Below are 23,567 nucleotides of genomic sequence, written 5' to 3'. Positions count from 1 at the left end.
ATAAGTTTGATGGAAAAGAATGGTATATTAGTAAGGCTCAGAAAAAGACTGAAAGGGAATAGGAATTGAAACAACAGTTTGAACAAACCATGAAGGAGACTGTAGACAAATCACGTGGACCAAACTTGTACATAAAAGATTTAGATGATACAGTTTCAGATGAAAACCTCAGATTCTTCTCATATACTCAAGATCTCGTAAAAGACAACCAGATTAAAATGAGATACGTTCAATCAACAACTCTGTTGATCTTTATACCAAAGCACTGTCAATCGCTGTTTTTCAAAACATACATTCACAATATTGGCATGAGGCAAGTTCAAAAGATGTGACGACTCAGCGTTGTCTACTTGAGGGGGAGTCAACTCTATGCTGCACTCTTTTCCCTTAGCTAAAGTTTTATCCCACTGGGTTTTCTTTAGCAAGGTTTTTAACGAGGCAGTATTAATTGCTCTTTAAAAAAAAATTACCATCCAAGGGGGAGTGTTGTAAATTTAGTAGTAAAATATGGATGGTAATTAGTCAAATATGGATAGTAAAATTTGTACTATATATATGTGGATAATGAACACACATATACACACCATTTTCTTACATATAAGAAATATACTCTCTCTCTCTTCCATTACTACTCTCTCATATTTAAGGATTGTATAGGCTTAGGTCAAAATTAGTTATAAGCCTACTGAATTATAACAATTTTAATTCTTTAACTCTCTCCAAAATGCCCTTTTAATTCTAAAAACACACGGTATCATTAACAAACAAAGTAGGGTTCAAGAATCTGATGATCATCAAACTATCTAGGTACCTCATACCAGTTACGTAATAAGTTACCATTTAATAAGGATTTTTGTTTTATTTTTATTTGTATGTGTATGTACTGATAAATGGACTATGAATTGATATGATGTAATGATTTGTAATTCCACGTCTAGGGTTTGGGGAAAGGAAATGGAGGCTAGATTGAAAGGGCTTTTAAATGCAGAAGTACTCTCACTTCATACTGCAATCGATTTCAATCAAGGGTTCTACTCACAGTTCATTCAATTACCACAAGGAGGGAATGATTTAAAACGTATTAGGTATAGGTTCAAGTTATTGTAGTAGTTCTTGTTTTCATCCGTTTGTATATGTATATCTGTTTTTGTTTGTTTGTTGTTTAACGTTCATATGAAGTTTGCTAATTCCGTTTCCTTAACGTAGTGTTTGGGTCAACTTATTTTTCGAGCTCTCGGCCTTATCAACAGTGGGCACAAATGATGGGTTCAACGTAGTACAAGTTTAACATTTTTTAAGCTTATTTCTTACTGTTAGTAACATAATAGCATTATATCTTTTATTCCTAGATGTGGCTATTGACAAGTGTGGGTACACATTTACCATGTAGTTGTGAATCTATGTCTACGGTTGTGTTCTTTGTAATTGGTTGAATTTAAGATGCCTTGAGACTGAAGGTACGCTACTTCAGTTTTTTTATAAATACTTTGTTATTTTGTGTGCTATTATTGTCTTTGTTCATAGGTTTGATTTTGTGAACTTGTAAGTCTTATTGGCTAATCAAGAACAGAAAACTAACTTCTACAAAGCATTCATAACTGCAGTAGGCAAAATAGTCAAATCTGTTATCGCAAATTTGCATATTTGCACATAAAATTTACTGTTTTGATACCCTACATCATATGATTGTTTCGTTAGTTACTTGAACGTTCTATCACAAAACTTTTCAAACCTATGCATCTGAAGTTTAGATATTTAGGTTACATTTTTCTTTTATGCATAGTGTTAACCGAAATTATGATCTACATGTTTGTAAATTTTTACAGATATGGAAATGGTAATGTAAGTTGGCTAAATGAACATTGCAGTAATAGTTCATTTACACTATGGTCAAGAGTCATTTTAAAAGGTTTGATTCCATTTTTCGTCCAATTCCAATTGTTCTTTTGTTCTTATCGTTACTCTGTTTATTGATGCTTTCCCTACTATTAATTACTATGTTGTTCCATAAAGCCCATAAGATCAATAATGAAGGGTTTACAAAAGTAAAAAAGAAAAAAAAACATGCTACCTGTGATTTTATGAATGAAAAAACATATGTTACAAAATTATGGTGCAACTCTAAGAGATGAAGAAGATGAATTGGAAAAAGTACTTATTTGATGGCGAGCAATTACAACAGCTATATTTTCACCTCTATTTTTCAAGGTATAAATTACTTTTTCTTTCATAAAATTGGTAATATATGAGCATCATAAACATATATAGGCGCATTAGTATTGCCCTATGGTTGTCATTTTGGTGGTAGTAGTTAATAGTTATGTCATTCAACAAATGTGTATCAATAGACATGTGTCTATAGATGAGGTTGTTTACGAAATGTTAACCTTTGATGTTCACATCAAAATTTATTAATTTATTTCCAGCTGTTTACTGTAACTTGAGACCACTTCGGACTATTTTTTGCTTTGACGGTACTTCTTAACTCATTGCTTAATAAAATTTTCAACATTTTTTTATTATAGTTTTGCTATTTTGTGGCATTTGTGGTGGCATGTATGTCTAGCTTGTATATGGATGTCTATAAGGATCAGTTACAATTCATTTATTTTAAAATATGATGCATAGCTAGCAGCTACCCAATAATTGAAAAAAAAAATAAAAAAATTATTGACAATAGCTCCTTCAGGTCTGATGATGCTTTAGGCATTATGTTCTTTTTTATAAAGATTATGGTCTGTACGTGTTAGTAATTACTTCCATTGCAATTTTAGTTTACATAACCTTCACATGTTAGTATTAAGTGTTAGCCGGGTTATTTTAGTGTTTTTATTCTAAGGGTTGGTTGTTTACATAACGTTCCTTCCTTTCTACCAGGTATGTAATTTCAATCTGCCTACTTATGTGTGGATCATTGCGGGTTATGTTTTGTCTTTAATCCGTGTAATAAAGGAAATAAGTCAAAAGTCTTGAAAATGCCATAAGTGCAATTTTAATAAATAAAACCTCTTAATTTTTTATACTCGATAAGGTTGATTGTTATTTAAAAATATGAATTTATTTAATAATTGTTAAAAACTCTTAACTGCATATAAAATAATTAAAATTTCTGGACAACAAGTGTTTCGGGATCTACTCGACCCATAGGTTTGTCACTTACTAAGTTACTATGAACAATTCTGATAATTTAATTTGTGCATTTTCAGATTGCTTTTACTGATCAACTAAAACAGGTAAAATTGTGCAAGAATTGACTGCAAAAAGTAATCTAAAGCCAGTGACTTCAGTGCTTGGAGGAAAGTCGACTTTTATCGTGTGTAAGGATGCTAACGTTGATAAGGGTGTAGATCCCATACACTTTGCTCTCTTTGTTAATCAAGTGAGTATTATATAGAATATACTCTGCTCTTATAAAGTATACAAACCAGAGCTATATTGATTGGCTTAACTCTATATAAGGTCAATGTTGTTGTGCGGGATCTCGCACATTCGTTCGCGAGAGTTTACATGATGAGTTTTTGGATAAAGCTAGAGCACGTGTGATAGGTCAGATCATGTTGAGATTGAGAGAAATGATAAGATAAAGAGAGATTCGGTATGTAAGCATGAGACTCGGTATTAGAGAGAATCGGTACAATTACATTCCACAGCTTCTAGAACTCAGTTACAATGCAATGGCTATCTAATTAGGACTACTTAGGTTCCTTATATAGCCCTCTTCTAAGGAACCTTCAATTAAGCTTATTTCACATTAACACTATACAACTTCGGGGTCCTAACAATCTCCCCCTTAGTGTTAAATGTGAACTTTACAACATAATCCTATTTTGTAATCTTGAGAGGTCCAAACGTTAGTCTCCATCGTGTGCCATCTGGTTTTGAAACTTCTACTTGATTTTCTGAAATTTGCTTAGAAGGTTTCCAGACACCCCACGCTTTTCTTGGATCTCCCTCATATAATGGATATTCATTCATTTCCTTGAAATATCTTCTCTTTCTCTGTCCACGAAGTATCTCAAACTGTCTTGTACGAACCCGGAGTTTCAGACGATCTCTTATATGCTTTATGAATTCTCCAAGACCCATTATCATGTCAATGTCATGGAACTTGCTTTGATGAATCTTAAGATACTTCAGTGCAGCCTTAAGTGTTCCATCTGAATATTTGTTTAGCTCTTCAGTACGAATGAACACCTTTTCTTTTTGAGAATTTACAAAAACAAACCCTTCGGGTTCGAATTGCATTTGAAACATCCTCATATCCTTCAGTCCCTCTGTAATTGATTCGGACAAGTAATTCGAATCTTTTTCCTTTTTGCTTCGAGACCTATTTGAAAGTCTTCACGTCTCATCAGTTCTATTGTCTCCATCATGTATCTTTTCACAGCTTCCAAAGCTTGAGCCTTAGCAAAAGGTCGTATGGTGATGATACTGAGGTAGTTGTAGATGTGAATGATGTCAAGCATATCTAGATTATGAAAATCTGTTTCAATGAACTTGTACTCTTTCTCATCTTCTCTGATAACGTGGAACTGACTGATGACGTCTTTCTTTTCGCTTATCTCTACTCCGACTCGAGTAATATTCAACACTTCTGAAATACGATATTTTCTTTGAAGCCACAAATCATCTTCATCTTTGTTGATATGTTTCCTCCACATAAACTCATACCAATTCCTTTCACTTGCTGGAAGCAATCGTGAACCTATATAAGTAAACCTTTTACTCCTTGGTAATTCATTGATGCGAAAGATCTTGTAAGCATTTTCTTCGATGAATGTGTTTCGTAACGTTATAAAATCATGTTCTACTCCCAACAATAATCTTTGCTCCTGATTCTTAAAGAATATTCCATGATTGTATTTGAATCTGGAATTCACTGTTTCACTTGATGTAGATGTATCAGAAGTTGATCTTTCATTAGCATTTGTTGGATTTGAACTCGATGAGGGTGTTGAATTTGATGAATGACCAGTAGGATTTGTTGCATCATTATTTGAAACATCATCATCTTCAATATGATCAAAGATCTCGTCTTCATTTGGATTAACATAAAGATTGTCTTCAATCAGAAGAATCCATTTCATCATCACTTTCTATTACTGGTTCAGGATTCTCTTCATCTACAATCTCTACATCTTCCGGAATTGAAGATACTGATGATAACTTGCTTAGAATGACAAATCCATCGTCATCCGTCTCTTCAAGATAGAAATCACTCAAGTTCAAATCCTCATCTACCAGTCCACTATCAGCCTCATTATGAACAATTGGAATTATAACTTGCTCAGGCTCCTTATCATCAATTTCATCATGTGTAGTAACCATTTCTGATTCCATCTGAACTTGTTGAGCTTGTGAAGCTGATGAAGACCTTACACCACCACCCTTAGTTGAAATATTTACCGTTAGATATTTTCCATCTACTCCTATCTCCCCCTCATGGCTATTCTGAGGATCAGAATTGTAGTGACCCGAACTTTTCCATGTTTATATATATTAAATTAAATTTTTATTTACATGATTAAGTGTTTCCAACATGTTAAGCAATCAAACTTGTTAAGACTTGATTAATTGAAATAGGTTTCGTATAGACAATTGACCACCCAAGTTGACCGGTGATTCACGAACGTTAAAACTTGTAAAAACTATATGATGACATATATATGGTTATATATATAGTTAACATGATATTATGATAAGTAAACATATCATTAAGTATATTAACAATGAACTACATATGTAAAAACAAGACTACTAACTTAATGATTTTGAAACGAGACATATATGTAACGATTATCGTTGTAACGACATTTAATGTATATATATCATATTAAGAGATATTCGTACATCATAATATCATGATAATATAATAATTTAAAATCTCTTTTGATATTATAAACATTGGGTTAACAACATTTAACAAGATCGTTAACCTAAAGGTTTCAAAACAACACTTACATGTAACGACTAACGATGACTTAACGACTCAGTTAAAATGTATATACATGTAGTGTTTTAATATTTATTCATACACTTTTGAAAGACTTCAAGACACTTATCAAAATACTTCTACTTAAAAAAAATGCTTACAATTACATCCTCGTTCAGTTTCATCAACAATTCTACTCGTATGCACCCGTATTCGTACTCGTACAATACACAGCTTTTAGATGTATGTACTATTGGTATATACACTCCAATGATCAGCTCTTAGCAGCCCATGTGAGTCACCTAACACATGTGGGAACCATCATTTGGCAACTAGCATGAAATATCTCATAAAATTACAAAAATATGAGTAATCATTCATGACTTATTTACATGAAAACAAAATTACATATCCTTTATATCTAATCCATACACCAACGATCAAAAACACCTACAAACACTTTCATTCTTCAATTTTCTTCATCTAATTTATCTCTCCCAAGTTCTATCTTCAAGTTCTAAGTGTTCTTCATAAATTTCAAAAGTTCTAGTTTCATAAAATCAAGAATAATTCCAAGATTGCAAGTTTACTTCCAAGTTTTCTAAATCCATTCCAAGTAATCATCCAAGATCAAGAAACCTTTGTTACTTACAGTAGGTTATCTTTCTAATACAAGGTAATAATCATATTCAAACTTTAATTCAATTTCTATAACTATAACAATCTTATTTCGAGTGGAAATCTTACTTGAAATTGTTTTCGTGTCATGATTCTGCTTCAAGAATTTTCAAGCCATCCAAGGATCCTTTGAAGCTAGATCTATTTTTCTCATTTCCAGTAGGTTTATCCAAGGAACTTGAAGTAGTAATGATGTTCATAACATCATTCGATTCATACATAAAAAGCTGTCTTATTCAACGTTATAAACTTGTAATCACTAGAATACAGTTTAGTTAATTCTAAACTTGTTCGAAAATAAAGTTAATCCTTCTAACTAGACTTTTAAAATCAACTAAACACATGTTCTATATCTATATGATATGCTAACTTAATGATTTAAAACCCAAAAATACGATAAACACCATAAAACTGGATATACGCCGTCGTAGTAAAACCGGGGGCTGTTTTGGTTGGGATAATTAAAAGCTAAGAAGAACTTTGATTTAAAAGCTATACTTCTGGAAAAATGATTTTTCTTATGAACATGAAACTATATCCAAAAATCATGGTTAAACTCAAAGTGAAAGTATGTTTTTCAAAATGGTCATCAAGATGTCGTTCTTTCGACGGAAATGACTACCTCTTTCAAAAATGACTTGTAACTTGTATTTCCGACTATAAACTTATACTTTTTCTGTTTAGATTCATAAAGTTAAGTTCAATACGAAACCGTGGCCACTGGAATCATTCAAAACGGATTAGAAACGAAGAAATGGCGAGTAAAACAAGATTGATAAAAACTACTCATTTTACCTACGTGAAAGTTAGTAATAAATCTATTCCAACCATAACCTAATCAACTTATATTGTATATTATGTAATCTTGAGATACCATAGACACGTATACAATGTTTCGACCTATCATGTCGACCCATCTATATATATATTGCGGAACAACCATAGACACTCTATATGTGAATGTTGGAGTTAGCTATACAGGGTTGAGGTTGATTCCAAAATATATATATAGTTTGAGTTGTGATCAATATTGAGATACGTATACACTGGGTCGTGGATTGATTCAAGATAATATTTATCGATTTATTTCTGTACATCTAACTGTGGACAACTAGTTGTAGGTTACTAACGAGGACAGCTGACTTAATAAACTTAAAACATAAAAATGTATTAAAAGTTTTGTAAATATATTTTGAACATACTTTGATATATATGTATATATTGTTATAGGCTTGTGAATCAACCAGTGGCCAAGTCTTACTTCCCGACGAAGTAAAAATCTGTGAAAGTGAGTTATAGTCTCACTTTTAAAATCTAATATTTTTGGGATGAGAATACATGTAGGTTTTATAAATGATTTATAAAATAGACACAAGTACGTGAAACTACATTCTATGGTTGAATTATCGAAATCGAATATGCCCCTTTTTATTAAGTCTGGTAATCTAAGAATTAGGGGACAGACACCCTAATTGACGCGAATCCTAAAGATAGATCTATTGGGCCTAACAAACCCCATCCAAAGTACCAGATGCTTTAGTACTTCGAAATTTATATCATATCCGAAGGGTGTCCCGGAATGATGGGGATATTCTTATATATATGCATCTTGTTAATGTCGGTTACCAGGTGTTCACCATATGAATGATTTTTATCTCTATGTATGGGATGTGTATTGAAATATGAAATCTTGTGGTCTATTGTTACGATTTGATATATATAGGTTAAACCTATAACTCACCAACATTTTTGTTGACGTTTAAAGCATGTTTATTCTCAGGTGAATACTAAGAGCTTCCGCTGTTGCATACTAAAATAAGGACAAGATTTGGAGTCCATGTTTGTATGATATTGTGTAAAAACTGCATTCAAGAAACTGATTTTGATGTAACATATTTGTATTGTAAACCATTATGTAATGGTCGTGTGTAAACAGGATATTTTAGATTATCATTATTTGATAATCTACGTAAAGCTTTTTAAACCTTTATTTATGAAATAATGGTTATGGTTTGTTTTAAAAATGAATGCAGTCTTTGAAAAACGTCTCATATAGAGGTCAAAACCTCGCAACGAAATCAATTAATATGGAACGTTTTTAATCAATAAGAACGGGAGATTTCAGTTGGTATTCGAGCGTTGGTCTTAGAGAACCAGAATTTTGCATTAGTGTGTCTTATCGAGTTTGTTAGGATGCATTAGTGAGTCTGGACTTCGACCGTGTTTACTTGAAAAATGATTGCTTAACAAATTTTGTTGGAAACTATATATTTTTAACATGTGAATATTATGTGATATATTAATCTCTTAACGCGTTTGATATTATGTGATAGATGTCTACCTCTAGAACAAGTCCCATTGACTCACCTAATAATAATGAAGAGTCAAATGTAAATTGGAATGATTCGTGGACTGATTCACAAGTTCCCGAAGAGGAACCGGAAGAAGAGTCGGAACCGGAAGAAGAATCAGAACCGGAAGAGGAGGAACCGGAGGAGGAAATAGAACCGGTGGGGGAAATAATAAAACGGTTAAGTAAAAGAAAATCCTCAACCAACCGACCAAGGTTAATTATGGTCAATGGTGTTTCCGCCAAGGAAGCAAAATATTGGGAGGATTACCAATTCTCCGATGAATCGGATTCCGACGAGAATTCCGATGATGTTATAGAAATTACCCAACTGAATTTAAAAAGGCAAAAGAAAATAATAAGGGAAAGGGCATAAAAATAGAGAAATCTAATTCCAACCCCGATGAACTTTATATGTATCGTCAACCCCCGAAGCCCTTAAGTTGTAACAATGACCCGGGAACCTCTAAACCACCAGGTTTTTCTAAACCGTTGTGGAAAACGACAGCTCGTATTAGGGGAACATCATATATCCCTAGAAACTTGGCAAAACGAACCAAAACCGAAGAAGAAGAAACGAGCGAGTCGGAATAAGATAGTTGTATTCGTGTGGTGTAATATATGTAATATAGTGTGCTTATGCTTTATGATATATGTAAAAATTGCTTGTATTAATAAGTATTTTTTTTTTATGAATCTAACTCTTGTCTATTTTACAGTATAAAAACACAAAATGGATAGACAACCCAATATTTTAAGAGACCTACCCGGAGACATGATTGATGAAATCTTGTCTAGAGTCGGTCAGAATTCTTCGGCACAACTATTTACGGCAAAATCAGTTTGTAAGACATTCGAAGAACGTTCCAAGAATGTCTTGGTTTATAAGAGACTTTCGTTTGAAAGATGGGGGATATCACATTGGGAAACCCATAAGTTACGATGTGTTTACTTTGACGCATATATTGCGGGGAACCCAAATGCTATTTTACGCAACGGGTTAAGAAATTATTTTGACTCAATGTATCCGAATATAGGACTTCATGATTTAGAAAAAGCGGCTAACATGCAACATAAAGAAGCATGCTATGCTTACGGGTTAGTAATGTTCGCTTCTCACCAAAGTGAGAAAAAGAACATCGGGCTACAACTATTAAACAAAACGTTCCCACAAGTGACGGAGTCGGTAATTGGGGTAAGAAATGAGGTTTTTAGGTTATTACGAGATTGTTGGTCATTACGTAACCCTCGTCCCTTTGACGACGTTACAACACGCTGTCTTATCAACGACCATAACGGTTATGTTCCACAAGACCAAGGATGGGAAGTAGTCCTAGTAAAACCAGAATGCATGACTTGTTTCTGGACGTATGAATTACGTGTCTTTATTGCCTTTGCTGAACGACTTGTGTACTAGCTAGAATTATCTTCACAACTATCTTGTATCAAAGTTATTGTGTGCTATATTTCATGCTTTATGTAAAATAAGCGGTATTGTAAGTTTGTAAAATATTGTATAAAAGTTTGAACACGAAATATTATTATAATCAGTTTTTCATATAGAATTGTAGTAGTTGAATTGTATATTAGCTACTAAGTATGAACTTAACGGGTAGGTACTACCCGAATTTAAACTTATAAAACGCTAATATGAAGAAAAAGCTTTTATAAATGAGTTCATATTATGCTACGAAATACTATTAACTACTCTTAATATTATGTATGATTAACTTGTTCCATTTGACTATTTTGAAGGAAATGGCACCGACTACTCGACACACCGTGAATATGAATGAAGAGGAATTCCGTACTTTTCTAGCTTCAAACATAGCCGCAGTACAGGCTGCGCTACATACCAACAATAACCTTGGATCTAGAAGTACAGGAAATCGTGTAGGATGCACCTACAAAGAATTCACTGCCTGCAAACCTTTGGAATTTGATGGAACCGAAGGACCGATCGGATTGAAACGGTGGACCGAGAAGGTCGAATCGGTGTTTGCCATAAGTAAGTGTACTGAAGAGGACAAAGTGAAGTACGCTACGCATACCTTCACAGGTTCTGCGTTAACATGGTGAAATACCTATCTAGAGCAAGTGGGACAAGATGATGCGTACGCACTACCGTGGTCAGCATTCAAGCACTTGATGAACGAGAAGTACCGTCCCAGAACCGAGGTCAATAAGCTTAAGACAGAACTTAGAGGGTTACGAACCCAAGGATTTGATATTACCACGTACGAAAGACGATTCACAGAATTGTGCCTATTGTGTCCGGGAGCGTTCGAATATGAGGAAGAGAAGATCGACGCGTTTGTGAAAGGATTACCGGAAAGAATCCAAGAAGATATAAGTTCACACGAGCCCGCCTCCATACAACAGGCATGTAGAATGGCTCACAAACTAGTGAACCAGATTGAGGAAAGAATTAAAGAACAGACGGCTGAAGAGGCCAATGTGAAGCAAGTCAAAAGAAAGTGGGAGGAAAACGGTGATAAGAATCACCAATACAACAACAACAACAATTACAATAATAATCGCAACAATTATCCCAACAATCGCAACATCAATCGCAACTACAACAAACGGCCCAACAACAACAACAACAACAACAACAACAACAACAACAACAACAACAACAACAGCAACTACAACAATCATCCCAACAACAATAACAACCGCAACAACAACAACAATCAGAAGCAGCTATGCCAAAGGTGTGAAAATTATCACTCGGGGTTCTGCACCAAATTTTGAAACAAGTGTAAAAGAAATGGTCATAGCGCGGCGAAGTGTGAGGTCTACGGACCAGGGGTTAACAAAACAAAAGGAACAAATGGTGTCGGAACGAGTAATGGCGGAGCAAGTAGTATCGAAGCAAGTTATGCCAATGTAGTTTGTTATAAATGTGGAAAACCGGGTCACATTATTAGAAATTGCCCGAACCAGGAGAACACGAATGGACAAGTCCGCGGAAAAGTTTTCAATATTAATGCGGCAGAGGCACAGGAAGACCCGGAGCTTGTTACGGGTACGTTTCTTATTGACAATAAATCTGCTTACGTTTTATTTGATTCGGGTGCGGATAAAAGCTATATGAGTAGAGATTTGTGTGCTAAATTAAGTTGTCCATTGACGCCTTTGGATAGTAAATTTTTACTAGAATTAGCAAATGGTAAATTAATTTCAGCAGATAATATATGTCGGAATCGAGAAATTAAACTGGGTAGCGAAATATTTAAGATTGATTTGATACCAGTAGAGTTAGGGAGTTTTGATGTAATAGTTTGCATGGACTGGCTGAAGAAGGTGAAAGTAGAGATCATATGTTATAAAAATGCAATTCGCATTGTACGAGAAGAAGGAGAACCCTTAATGGTGTACGGAGAAAAGGGCAACATGAAGCTACATCTTATTAGTAATTTGAAGGCACAAAAACTAATAAGAAACGGTTGCTATGCTGTTCTAGCACACGTCGAGAAAGTACAAACTGAAGAAAAGAGCATCAATGATGTTCCCATCGCAAAAGAATTTCCCGATGTATTTCCGAAAGAATTACCGGGACTACCTCCACATCGATCTGTTGAATTTCAAATAGATCTTGTACCAGGAGCTGCACCAATAGCTCGTGCTCCTTATAGACTCGCACCCAGCGAGATGAAAGAACTGCAAAGCCAACTGCAAGAACTATTAGAATGTGGTTTCATTCGACCAAGCACATCACCATGGGGAGCTCCTGTTTTGTTTGTCAAGAAGAAGGATGGTACATTTAGGTTGTGTATTGACTACAGAGAGTTGAACAAACTTACCATCAAAAACCGTTATCCACTGCCGAGAATTGACGACTTATTTGATCAACTACAAGGCTCGTCGGTTTATTCGAAGATCGATTTACGTTCTGGATATCATCAAATGCGAGTAAAGGAGGATGATATTCGAAAAACTGCTTTTAGGACGCGTTATGGTCATTACGAGTTTATGGTTATGCCGTTTGGATTGACTAACGCACCAGCTGTGTTCATGGACCTTATGAACCGAGTGTGTAGGCCATATCTTGACAAGTTTGTCATTGTTTTCATCGATGACATACTTATTTACTCAAAGAATGATCAAGAGCACGAAGAACATTTGAGAAAAGTGCTAGAAGTATTGAGGAAAGAAAAACTGTACGCTAAGTTTTCAAAGTGTGCATTTTGGTTGGAATAAGTTCAATTCCTCGGTCACATAGTGAACAAAGAAGGTATCCAGGTGGACCCGGCAAAGATCGAAACCGTTGAAAAGTGGGAAACCCCAAAAACTCCGAAGCATATACGTCAATTTTTAGGATTGGCTGGTTATATCCAAGATTTCTCCAAAATAGCAAAACCCTTGACTGCATTAACGCATAAAGGGAAGAAATTTGAATGGAAGGATGAACAAGAGAAGGCGTTTCAATTATTGAAGAAAAAGCTAACTACGGCACCTATATTGTCATTGCCTGAAGGGAATGATGATTTTGTGATTTATTGTGACGCATCAAAGCAAGGTCTCGGTTGTGTATTAATGCAACGGACCAAGGTGATTGCTTATGCATCTAGACAATTGAAGATTCACGAGCAAAATTATACGACGCATGATTTGGAATTAGGCGCGGTTGTTTTTGCATTAAAGACTTGGAGGCACTACTTATATGGGGTCAAAAGTATTATATATACCGACCACAAAAGTCTTCAACACATATTTAATCAGAAACAACTGAATATGAGGCAGCGTAGGTGGATTGAATTGTTGAATGATTACGACTTTGAGATTCGTTACTACCCGGGGAAGGCAAATGTGGTAGCCGACACCTTGAGCAGAAAGGACAGAGAACCCATTCGAGTAAAATCTATGAATATAATGATTCACACTAACCTTACTACTCAAATAAAGGAGGCGCAACAAGGATTTTTAAAAGAGGGAAATTTAAAGGATGAAATACCCAAAGGATCGGAGAAGCATCTTAATATTCGGGAAGACGGAACCCGGTATAGGGCTGAAAGAATTTGGGTACCAAAATTTGGAGATATGAGAGAAATGGTACTTAGAGAAGCTCATAAAACCTGATACTCAATACATCCTGGAACGGGGAAGATGTACAAGGATCTTAAGAAACATTTTTGGTGGCCAGGTATGAAAGCCGATATTGTTATATATGTAGGAGAATGTTTAACGTGTTCTAAGGTCAAAGCTGAACATCAGAAACCATCAGGTCTACTACAACAACCTGAAATCCCGGAATGGAAATGGGAAAACATTACCATGGATTTCATTACTAAATTGCCAAGGACTGCAAGTGGTTATGATACTATTTGGGTAATAGTTGATCGTCTCACCAAGTCAGCACACTTCCTGCCAATAAGAGAAGATGACAAGATGGAGAAGTTAGCACGACTGTATTTGAAGGAAGTCGTCTCCAGACATGGAATACCAATCTCTATTATCTCTGATAGGGATGGCAGATTTATTTCAAGATTTTGGCAGACATTACAGCAAGCATTAGGAACTCGTCTAGATATGAGTACTGCCTATCATCCACAAACTGATGGGCAGAGCGAAAGGACGATACAAACGCTTGAAGACATGCTACGAGCATGTGTTATTGATTTCGGAAACAGTTGGGATCGACATCTACCGTTAGCAGAATTTTCCTACAACAACAGCTACCATTCAAGCATTGAGATGGAGCCGTTTAAAGCACTTTATGGTAGAAAGTGCAGGTCTCTGATTTGTTGGAGTGAAGTGGGGGATAGACAGATTACGGGTCCGGAGATAATACAAGAAACTACCGAGAAGATCATCCAAATTCAACAACGGTTGAAAACCGCCCAAAGTCGACAAAAGAGCTATGCTGACATTAAAAGAAAAGATATAGAATTTGAAATTGGAGAGATGGTCATGCTTAAAGTTGCACCTTGGAAAGGCGTTGTTCGATTTGGTAAACGAGGGAAATTAAATCCAAGGTATATTGGACCATTCAAGATTATTGATCGTGTCGGACCAGTAGCTTACCGACTTGAGTTACCTCAATAACTCGCGGCTGTACATAACACTTTCCACGTCTCGAATTTGAAGAAATGTTTTGCTAAAGAAGATCTCACTATTCCGTTAGATGAAATCCAAATCAACGAAAAACTTCAATTTATCGAAGAACCCGTCGAAATAATGGATCGTGAGGTTAAAAGACTTAAGAAAAACAAGATACCAATTGTTAAGGTTCAATGGAATGCTCGTAGAGGACCCGAGTTCACCTGGGAATGAGAAGATCAGATAAAGAAGAAATACCCGCACTTATTTCCAGAAGATACGTCAACACCTCCAACTGCTTAAAATTTCGGGACGAAATTTATTTAACGGGTAGGTACTGTAGTGACCCAAACTTTTCCATGTTTATATATATTAAATGAAATTTTTATTTACATGATTTAGTGTTTCCAACATGTTAAGCAATCAAACTTGTTAAGACTTGATTAATTGAAATAGGTTTCGTATAGACAATTGATCACCCAAGTTGACTGGTGATTCACGAACGTTAAAACTTGTAAAAACTATATGATGACATATATATGGTTATATATATAGTTAACATGATATTATGATAAGTAAACATATCATTAAGTATATTAACAATGAACTACATATGTAAAAACAAGACTACTAACTTAATGATTTTGAAACGAGACATATATGTAACGATTATCGTTGTAACGACATTTAATGTATATATATCATATTAAGAGATATTCGTACATCATAATATCATGATAATATAATAATTTAAAATCTCTTTTGATATTATAAATATTGGGTTAACAACATTTAACAAGATCGTTAACCTAAAGGTTTCAAAACAACACTTACATGTAACGACTAACGATGACTTAACGACTCAGTTAAAATGTATATACATGTAGTGTTTTAATATGTATTCATACACTTTTGAAAGACTTCAAGACACTTATCAAAATACTTCTACTTAAAAAAATGCTTACAATTACATCCTCGTTCAGTTTCATCAACAATTCTACTCGTATGCACCCGTATTCGTACTCGTACAATACACAGCTTTTAGATGTTTGTACTATTGGTATATACACTCCAATAATCAGCTCTTAGCAGCCCATGTGAGTCACCTAACACATGTGGGAACCATCATTTGGCAACTAGCATGAAATATCTCATAAAATTACAAAAATATGAGTAATCATTCATGACTTATTTACATGAAAACAAAATTACATATCCTTTATATCTAATCCATACACCAACGACCAAAAACACCTACAAACACTTTCATTCTTCAATTTTCTTCATCTAATTTATCTCTCTCAAGTTCTATCTTCAAGTTCTAAGTGTTCTTCATAAATTCCAAAAGTTTTAGTTTCATAAAATCAAGAATACTTCCAAGATTGCAAGTTTACTTCCAAGTTTTCTAAATCCATTCCAAGTAATCATCCAAGATCAAGAAACCTTTGTTACTTACAGTAGGTTATCTTTCTAATACAAGGTAATAATCATATTCAAACTTTAATTCAATTTCTATAACTATAACAATCTTATTTCGAGTGGAAATCTTACTTGAAATTGTTTTCGTGTCATGATTCTGCTTCAAGAACTTTCAAGCCATCCAAGGATCCTTTGAAGCTAGATCCATTTTTCTCATTTCCAGTAGGTTTATCCAAGGAACTTGAGGTAGTAATGATGTTCATAACATCATTCGATTCATACATAAAAAGCTGTCTTATTCAACGTTATAAACTTGTAATCACTAGAACATAGTTTAGTTAATTCTAAACTTGTTCGCAAATAAAGTTAATCCTTCTAACTAGACTTTTAAAATCAACTAAACACATGTTCTATATCTATATGATATGCTAACTTAATGATTTAAAACCCGGAAATACGATAAACACCATAAAACTGGATATACGCCGTCGTAGTAAAACCGGGGGCTGTTTTGGTTGGGATAATTAAAAGCTAAGAAGAACTTTGATTTAAAAGCTATACTTCTGGAAAAATGATTTTTCTTATGAACATGAAACTATATCCAAAAATCATGGTTAAACTCAAAGTGAAAGTATGTTTTTCAAAATGGTCATCAAGATGTCGTTCTTTCGACGGAAATGACTACCTCTTTCAAAAATGACTTGTAACTTGTATTTCCGACTATAAACTTATACTTTTTCTGTTTAGATTCATAAATTTAAGTTCAATACGAAGCCGTGGCCACTGGAATCATTCAAAACGGATTAGAAACGAAGAAATGGCGAGTAAAACAAGATTGATAAAAACTACTCATTTTTCCTACGTGAAAGTTAGTAATAAATCTATTCCAACCGTAACCTAATCAACTTATATTGTATATTATGTAATCTTGAGATACCATAGACACGTATACAATGTTTCAACCCATCTATATATATATTGCGGAACAACCATAGACACTCTATATGTGAATGTTGGAGTTAGCTATACAGGGTTGAGGTTGATTCCAAAATATATATATAGTTTGAGTTGTGATCAATACTGAGATGGGTATACACTGGGTCGTGGATTGATTCAAGATAATATTTATCGATTTATTTCTGTACATCTAACTGTGGACAACTAGTTGTAGGTTACTAACGAGGACAGCTGACTTAATAAACTTAAAACATCAAAATGTATTAAAAGTTTTGTAAATATATTTTGAACATACTTTGATATATATGTATATATTATTATAGGTTTGTGAATCAACCAGTGGCCAAGTCTTACTTCCCGACGAAGTAAAAATCTGTGAAAGTGAGTTATAGTCCCACTTTTAAAATCTAATATTTTTGGGATGAGAATACATGCAGGTTTTATAAATGATTTACAAAATAGACACAAGTACGTGAAACTACATTCTATGGTTGAATTATCGAAATCGAATATGCCCCTTTTTATTAAGTCTGGTAATCTAAAAATTAGGGAACAGACACCCTAATTGACGCGAATCCTAAAGATAGATCTATTGGGCCTAACAAACCCCATCCAAAGTACCGGATGCTTTAGTACTTCGAAATTTATATCATATCCGAAGGGTGTCCCGGAATGATGGGGATATTCTTATATATATGCATCTTGTTAATGTCGGTTACCAGGTGTTCACCATATGAATGATTTTTATCTCTATGTATGGGATGTGTATTGAAATATGAAATCTTGTGGTCTATTGTTACGATTTGATATATATAGGTTAAACCTATAACTCACCAACATTTTTGTTGACGTTTAAAGCATGTTTATTCTCAGGTGAATACTAAGAGCTTCCGCTGTTGCATACTAAAATAAGGACAAGATTTGGAGTCCATGTTTGTATGATATTGTGTAAAAACTGCATTCAAGAAACTGATTTCGATGTAACATATTTGTATTGTAAACCATTATGTAATGGTCGTGTGTAAACAGGATATTTTAGATTATCATTATTTGATAATCTACGTAAAGCTTTTTAAACCTTTATTTATGAAATAAAGGTTATGGTTTGTTTTAAAAATGAATGCAGTCTTTGAAAAACGTCTCATATTGAGGTCAAAACCTTGCAACGAAATCAATTAATATGGAACGTTTTTAATCAATAAGAACGGGACATTTCAAGAATCGTCATGTTCATCATCACGGTGAGGACTCAACGGAGAAGAGCAGGAATTAAGTGGATATCAAACACGAGCACGAAACAATGCTTGAAGCGAAGTGCGTCGAAGAACATCTAGATTGACTCTAGAAAACATACGACTGAAATATTCTTGCTCCAAAGCATCATAGAAATGTGGTAAAAGAGAAGGTGATGGTGGAAAAGTAACAATAGGAACACCAGCAGCAGCAACTGTTGAAGGCGATGTTGGTGAAAGTGTTTGAGTTGCCGTGAGGGCAGGTAAGGATGATTGTGCGGTATTATTCTTATATGTAGGGCTATACATACTACTATTCAGATTCGTGATATCCCCTTTTGATGGAGGTTGGGTAACAACCGGAGTTGTCACCGGCGAAGTTTCTTTCGAAGCATCCGCCTCCATGACTTTGGTCTCATGGGACTCTAACAAAGTAGCAGGACTACCCGTTGGTTTAGTTCTCGCGGAGATATTGCTATCCCCGACTCCTGAAATCATTGATATACCATGAGGTGGCACAACTCTTTCAGTTAAAGACTCTTCCTCCAGACCCTGAGATTCAGAATCCGGAAGAGAAGTGGTTTGAACCAATGGATCACTTTCATGAACCAAGGGAACAGTCTGCTGGAAGTCTGATAAATATCCTGAAGGATTGTCATGTTGACTCATTTCCATGGGATGCGGCAGATCTTCCTCATCAAGATAAGCCGGACCTCGAGACCCTGTTGTACGTTGAGGTACAGGAGGATTTCCAGTCAATACGCAGGGTGCCTTTTCAAGATTTTTCGGATCCCCTTCGGCCGTTCTGGACTTCAATGATTGAGTTTCCTCAATCGATTGAGTCAACGCAGACTTTACTGCAGAGGAAGACTTTACTTCCTTAGATGCCGAAGCACCTTGCTTTGTAGGATTTATTATTAAGTCCTGTTTAGATTGGATGGGCTTAGTGGTCTTTTTACCATCCGTGTGTTTAGATCTCTTGCCTACCGAAGCTTGCGCTTCATTTAGCGTAGGGCTTACTGTTATTCTTGGATGTGATACGAAGATAGGTGAGGGTGACCTAATTGGCTCTTGGTCTTGGTCCGTATCACCAATGGTTGGAGTAACTGTTTGGCGAACGATGGGTGTCGAAGTCCTAGATCTAGTTACTCGTTGGGTTGGCGGAGTCTGAATCATCTCATCAGGCATGTATCGAGTTCTCTTAGGAGAATGTTCAGGAGATGATTCAGATGCTATTGCTGAAGTGTCACTGCTTACTTCGGGTATTGTGGAAAGGGTTGGTTCAATCCTAGTTGGACTAGGTTCCCTGATCCTCACGGGTTGAGCTTGGTGTGCTACCCTATATCGTTTGAGGTTCACCCTAAGTGGAGGATTAGCTGGCCCGGGTGGTTGAACTACAGGTTCCTCTACAACCTCTGGGGCTGGAACCACGGCAGGTTCAACTTGTTCTTGTTGTACCGGGTTCGGAAGAGGTATTCCTACAGCCTGAAAATAAGAACGCATACGAGCGTCTTGGGGTTCAGCTAGCCTCACTAGCCAATTCGGAATTGGCGCAGTGAATTGATTATCAGACACCATAGGGGTGTTCATCTTCAGCTCTCCAAACCTTTTCATCTGTAATCCATGTGTACCTGGTACAAATATATTTGCATTTCTGCAAGCATTTATAGCATCATGGATAAAGATACAGAAAAACCTTTCGCAAGGGATGTATGAACCCCTTGCCTTATCAACTTGAGCTTGAACCAGATCCCATAAAAGCTCAGCATAGTCAGGAGCCTCTACTCTTATGAAAGAGTTGAATACTTTCAGCATTGGCACAGTCAAGCTATCAGATCCACTCCTTGTCATCAGTAAGCATCTGTTGATTATTGAGAAGATCACATACCACCTTGAGTGCAGATATTTTTTCTGAAACTTAGCTGGTGAAACGTTGGTAGCTCCAACATAACCAAGATCAAAGACAGAAGTCATCATTTGCTGAGTAGCAGGAAAAGCAGGAGCATTCTGTACAAGAGGAAGTCTGAAGACCCTCCCGAAATCAGCTTTAGTGAAACTCCTCCTCCCTTGAACTCCTCTTAGTTGAAATTCAAAACGAGCTTGTGTTCCCTCTGGATTTTCAGTAGTAGGTTGTGTAGCTTCCACAAACCTAATTGTTCTGTTAAGTAACTCCAGATCTGTTACAGCTACACTGGCAGTAGTATTGAGAGCAGGCCACAGTGTGTGCCTCTCTAGAATTGCTGTCCAGTAGTTGTAGGGTATGCTGGTTTCATAGTTGATGAAGTGATTGTTCGCCATTTAGCTGTATAAATAAGAAATAGAAGACCACAAGATATTTAACAAAAAGCATATATCTCTATTCTTATTTGCCTTTGAAATCCTTTTTATATTTTTAAATTTTAAAATTTTTATGATTTTTCAAGAATATAAAAGTCTTTTATTCTCAAATATGAACAAATAATTGACAACCATGACATTCATATGATATTCATCTTAGTACAAAATCATCATGCAAAGTCAATTATATAACACAAGGACTCAGAACAACACTTAGTCAATTTTTAAACACATTTCAAGCAGATTCGGTAGTTATGAAAACTTTAGATTCTGTAACCAAATAAGCTTGAGTTTTCATATCAGAAAGATATAGAATAAACATGTTAAGTGTTTGAAGATAAAAATCAGAAAATTTCAAGGTACCAAATTTCAGACTCGGTATCAAGAAAGAAAACCAGATTCGGTATCTTCAACAATTAACAGAAAGTCACTCAAACATGCATATTCTATCATATATCAAGTAATATCACAACCATGATCAATTAACCATTCAATTACAAGTATATTAACATGTTAATTGTATTAACAAACTCGGTATCAGGATAAGAACACATTCGGTAGATACAGAATTCATCAAATAAGCAATTAAACATGTAATCAGACTCGGTCAAATAATAGATCAGTCAATTTAACTCGGATTAGACAAGATTTCATGTTGATTTTCCAAATCAATTGAGTTTAATCAAAGATTAATTGAAATCGACTCAGACTCGGTATAATCAACAAGATTTCAAAAATTAAAGGTCATAATCCAGTTATTTTGATCTTTTCTGGTTGATAAAAACTTAATTATCTCAGATCTACAATTATATATCTTAAACATTGATTAAAATGAACAATTACCAAGAATTTGAAGAAACAGAATGACGGACTCGGTAGAATTAGGCAGATTCGGTATAATCAACAGACTCGGTAGGTGATTAATAACAGTAAGAGAGTAATGTTTGACTTTGACTCTCCTTTTATAGATACCGAAAGTAAAATACCGAATGGGCTTTACAGAATGGGTCTAAAATACCGAATACAGTCCAATTTTTCAAAACTTTAACAATTTAACTCCAAATTTTGACAAATTGATTTTTCCTCTTGAAATCCATTTCAATCTTTTCATGAAAAATAATTCTGAGACAATTTCTGAAAACTTTGAACTTACCGAATCTGTACTGTTGGCTGTCAGATTCGGTAAAATGCTAAAAATAGCATTTATTCAGTAAAATTTAAATATTTTTGGATTTTATCTTTTCCAATTTTTATGAATTTTTCAAAATAAGATTTGTACTTAAAAGAACTTTGAATTTTATACAAAATACAAATCTTCAGTGATACCAATTGTTGACACGGGTTGCATACTGAAATGTATACAAGCCATAGTGAATTATTTCAGATAAAAATAAAGAAATTTTGAATTCACTTTTGAAAAACAATATTTTTGAATTATTTTCTCATTTTCTCCCGTTTTCTCCCCCTCAAAATGTGATATACAAGAAAGTAAATCAGCATTTTGATTATATTCCCAAGAAAATGAATTAACTCCCCCTTGAAATAGGATATCAATGAGTTACCTCCCCCTTGCGTAACCATTGAACAAATATATCTAGGAAGTTATCATTAATCTAAAGGCAGTCCCTTAAAGAAAAATTATCTAAAGCACTGAAACTTAGTGGCTCCCCCTAGAAAGTATCTACTCCCCCTAAACACAAGATCCCAAAAATAAGTTCCAACAGATCTAAGGAATATCAAGCACTATACTCTACCATGCCAATCTCTTTGATCAAGAAATTTAGCCTAAGTTCATCTAAAGGTTTAGTGAACATGTCAGCTAATTGCACTTTAGTAGGCACAAAGTATAACTCTATATCCCCTTTCTCTACATGGTCCTTAATGAAATGATAACAAATATCTATGTGTTTAGTTTTAGAATGCTGAACCGGGTTGCTTGTTATTGCAATAGCACTTTGTGAATCACAATAGATCGGGGTCTTAGAAATCTTAAAGCCATAGTCCAAGAGTTGAGTTTGCATCCACAAAACTTGTGAACAACAGTGAGCAGCAGCAATGTACTCAGACCCAGCTGTTGATAAAGACACACAGTTATGCTTTTTGGATGACCAACCAACTAGTCTATTCCCCCAACATCTGAATTGATCCAGATGTGCTCTTTCTATCAACATGGCAACCACCATGATCCGCATCAGTATAAGCAGTGAGATTGAAATCGGATCCATGAGGATACCAGATCCCAAAGTTAGGTGTACCTTTAAGGTATTGAAAAATCCTAACAACCGCTTTGGAGTGAGATTTCTTAGGGTTGGACTGAAAGCGGGCACAGACAGTTACGGCAAGTGTAATGTCTGGTCGACTCGCAGTCAGATACATTAAAGAACCAACCATGCTTCGATAAAGCATAATATCAAAGGGTTCCCCATTAGTATCAGCATCCAGTAAAGTCCTCATTGGGGTTGTCATTGGTTTTAAAGCAGTCATTTTAAAACGTTTTAGCATATCATTGATATACTTTGTTTGACTGATAAAAATCCCATTTGGTAATTGTTTTACTTGTAACCCCAAGAAGAAAGTTAACTGGTCAAGCATGCTCATTTCGAATTTGCTGGCCATA

General features: G+C 35.0%; 1 protein-coding gene across 1 annotated transcript; it reads left to right on the top strand.

Moving 5' to 3' along the window:
• The first annotated feature begins 769 nt into the window (after nt 1-769).
• LOC139898493 (protein Brevis radix-like 4) lies at nt 770-2,361 on the top strand. Its single transcript, XM_071881236.1, has 5 exons — nt 770-807; nt 939-1,085; nt 1,207-1,273; nt 1,350-1,457; nt 1,827-2,361. The coding sequence occupies exons 1-4, from the start codon at nt 788-790 to the stop codon at nt 1,431-1,433; spliced, it is 318 nt and encodes a 105-aa protein (XP_071737337.1). The 5' UTR covers nt 770-787; the 3' UTR covers nt 1,434-1,457; nt 1,827-2,361.
• The last annotated feature ends 21,206 nt before the right edge of the window (nt 2,362-23,567 follow it).

The sequence above is a fragment of the Rutidosis leptorrhynchoides genome, chromosome 3, assembly GCF_046630445.1.
Source record: "Rutidosis leptorrhynchoides isolate AG116_Rl617_1_P2 chromosome 3, CSIRO_AGI_Rlap_v1, whole genome shotgun sequence".
NCBI lineage: Eukaryota > Viridiplantae > Streptophyta > Magnoliopsida > Asterales > Asteraceae > Rutidosis > Rutidosis leptorrhynchoides.
Note: the sequence above shows the minus strand (reverse complement) of the source record. Positions and strands in the feature narration are given on the sequence as shown.

Coding starts and splice junctions, on each gene's coding strand:
- LOC139898493 (XM_071881236.1), top strand. CDS start 788: ATGATCATCAAACTATCTAG. Junction 808..938: donor ATGATCATCAAACTATCTAG/GTACCTCATACC, acceptor TTCCACGTCTAG/GGTTTGGGGAAAGGAAATGG. Junction 1,274..1,349: donor GCACAAATGATGGGTTCAAC/GTAGTACAAGTT, acceptor TTTTATTCCTAG/ATGTGGCTATTGACAAGTGT.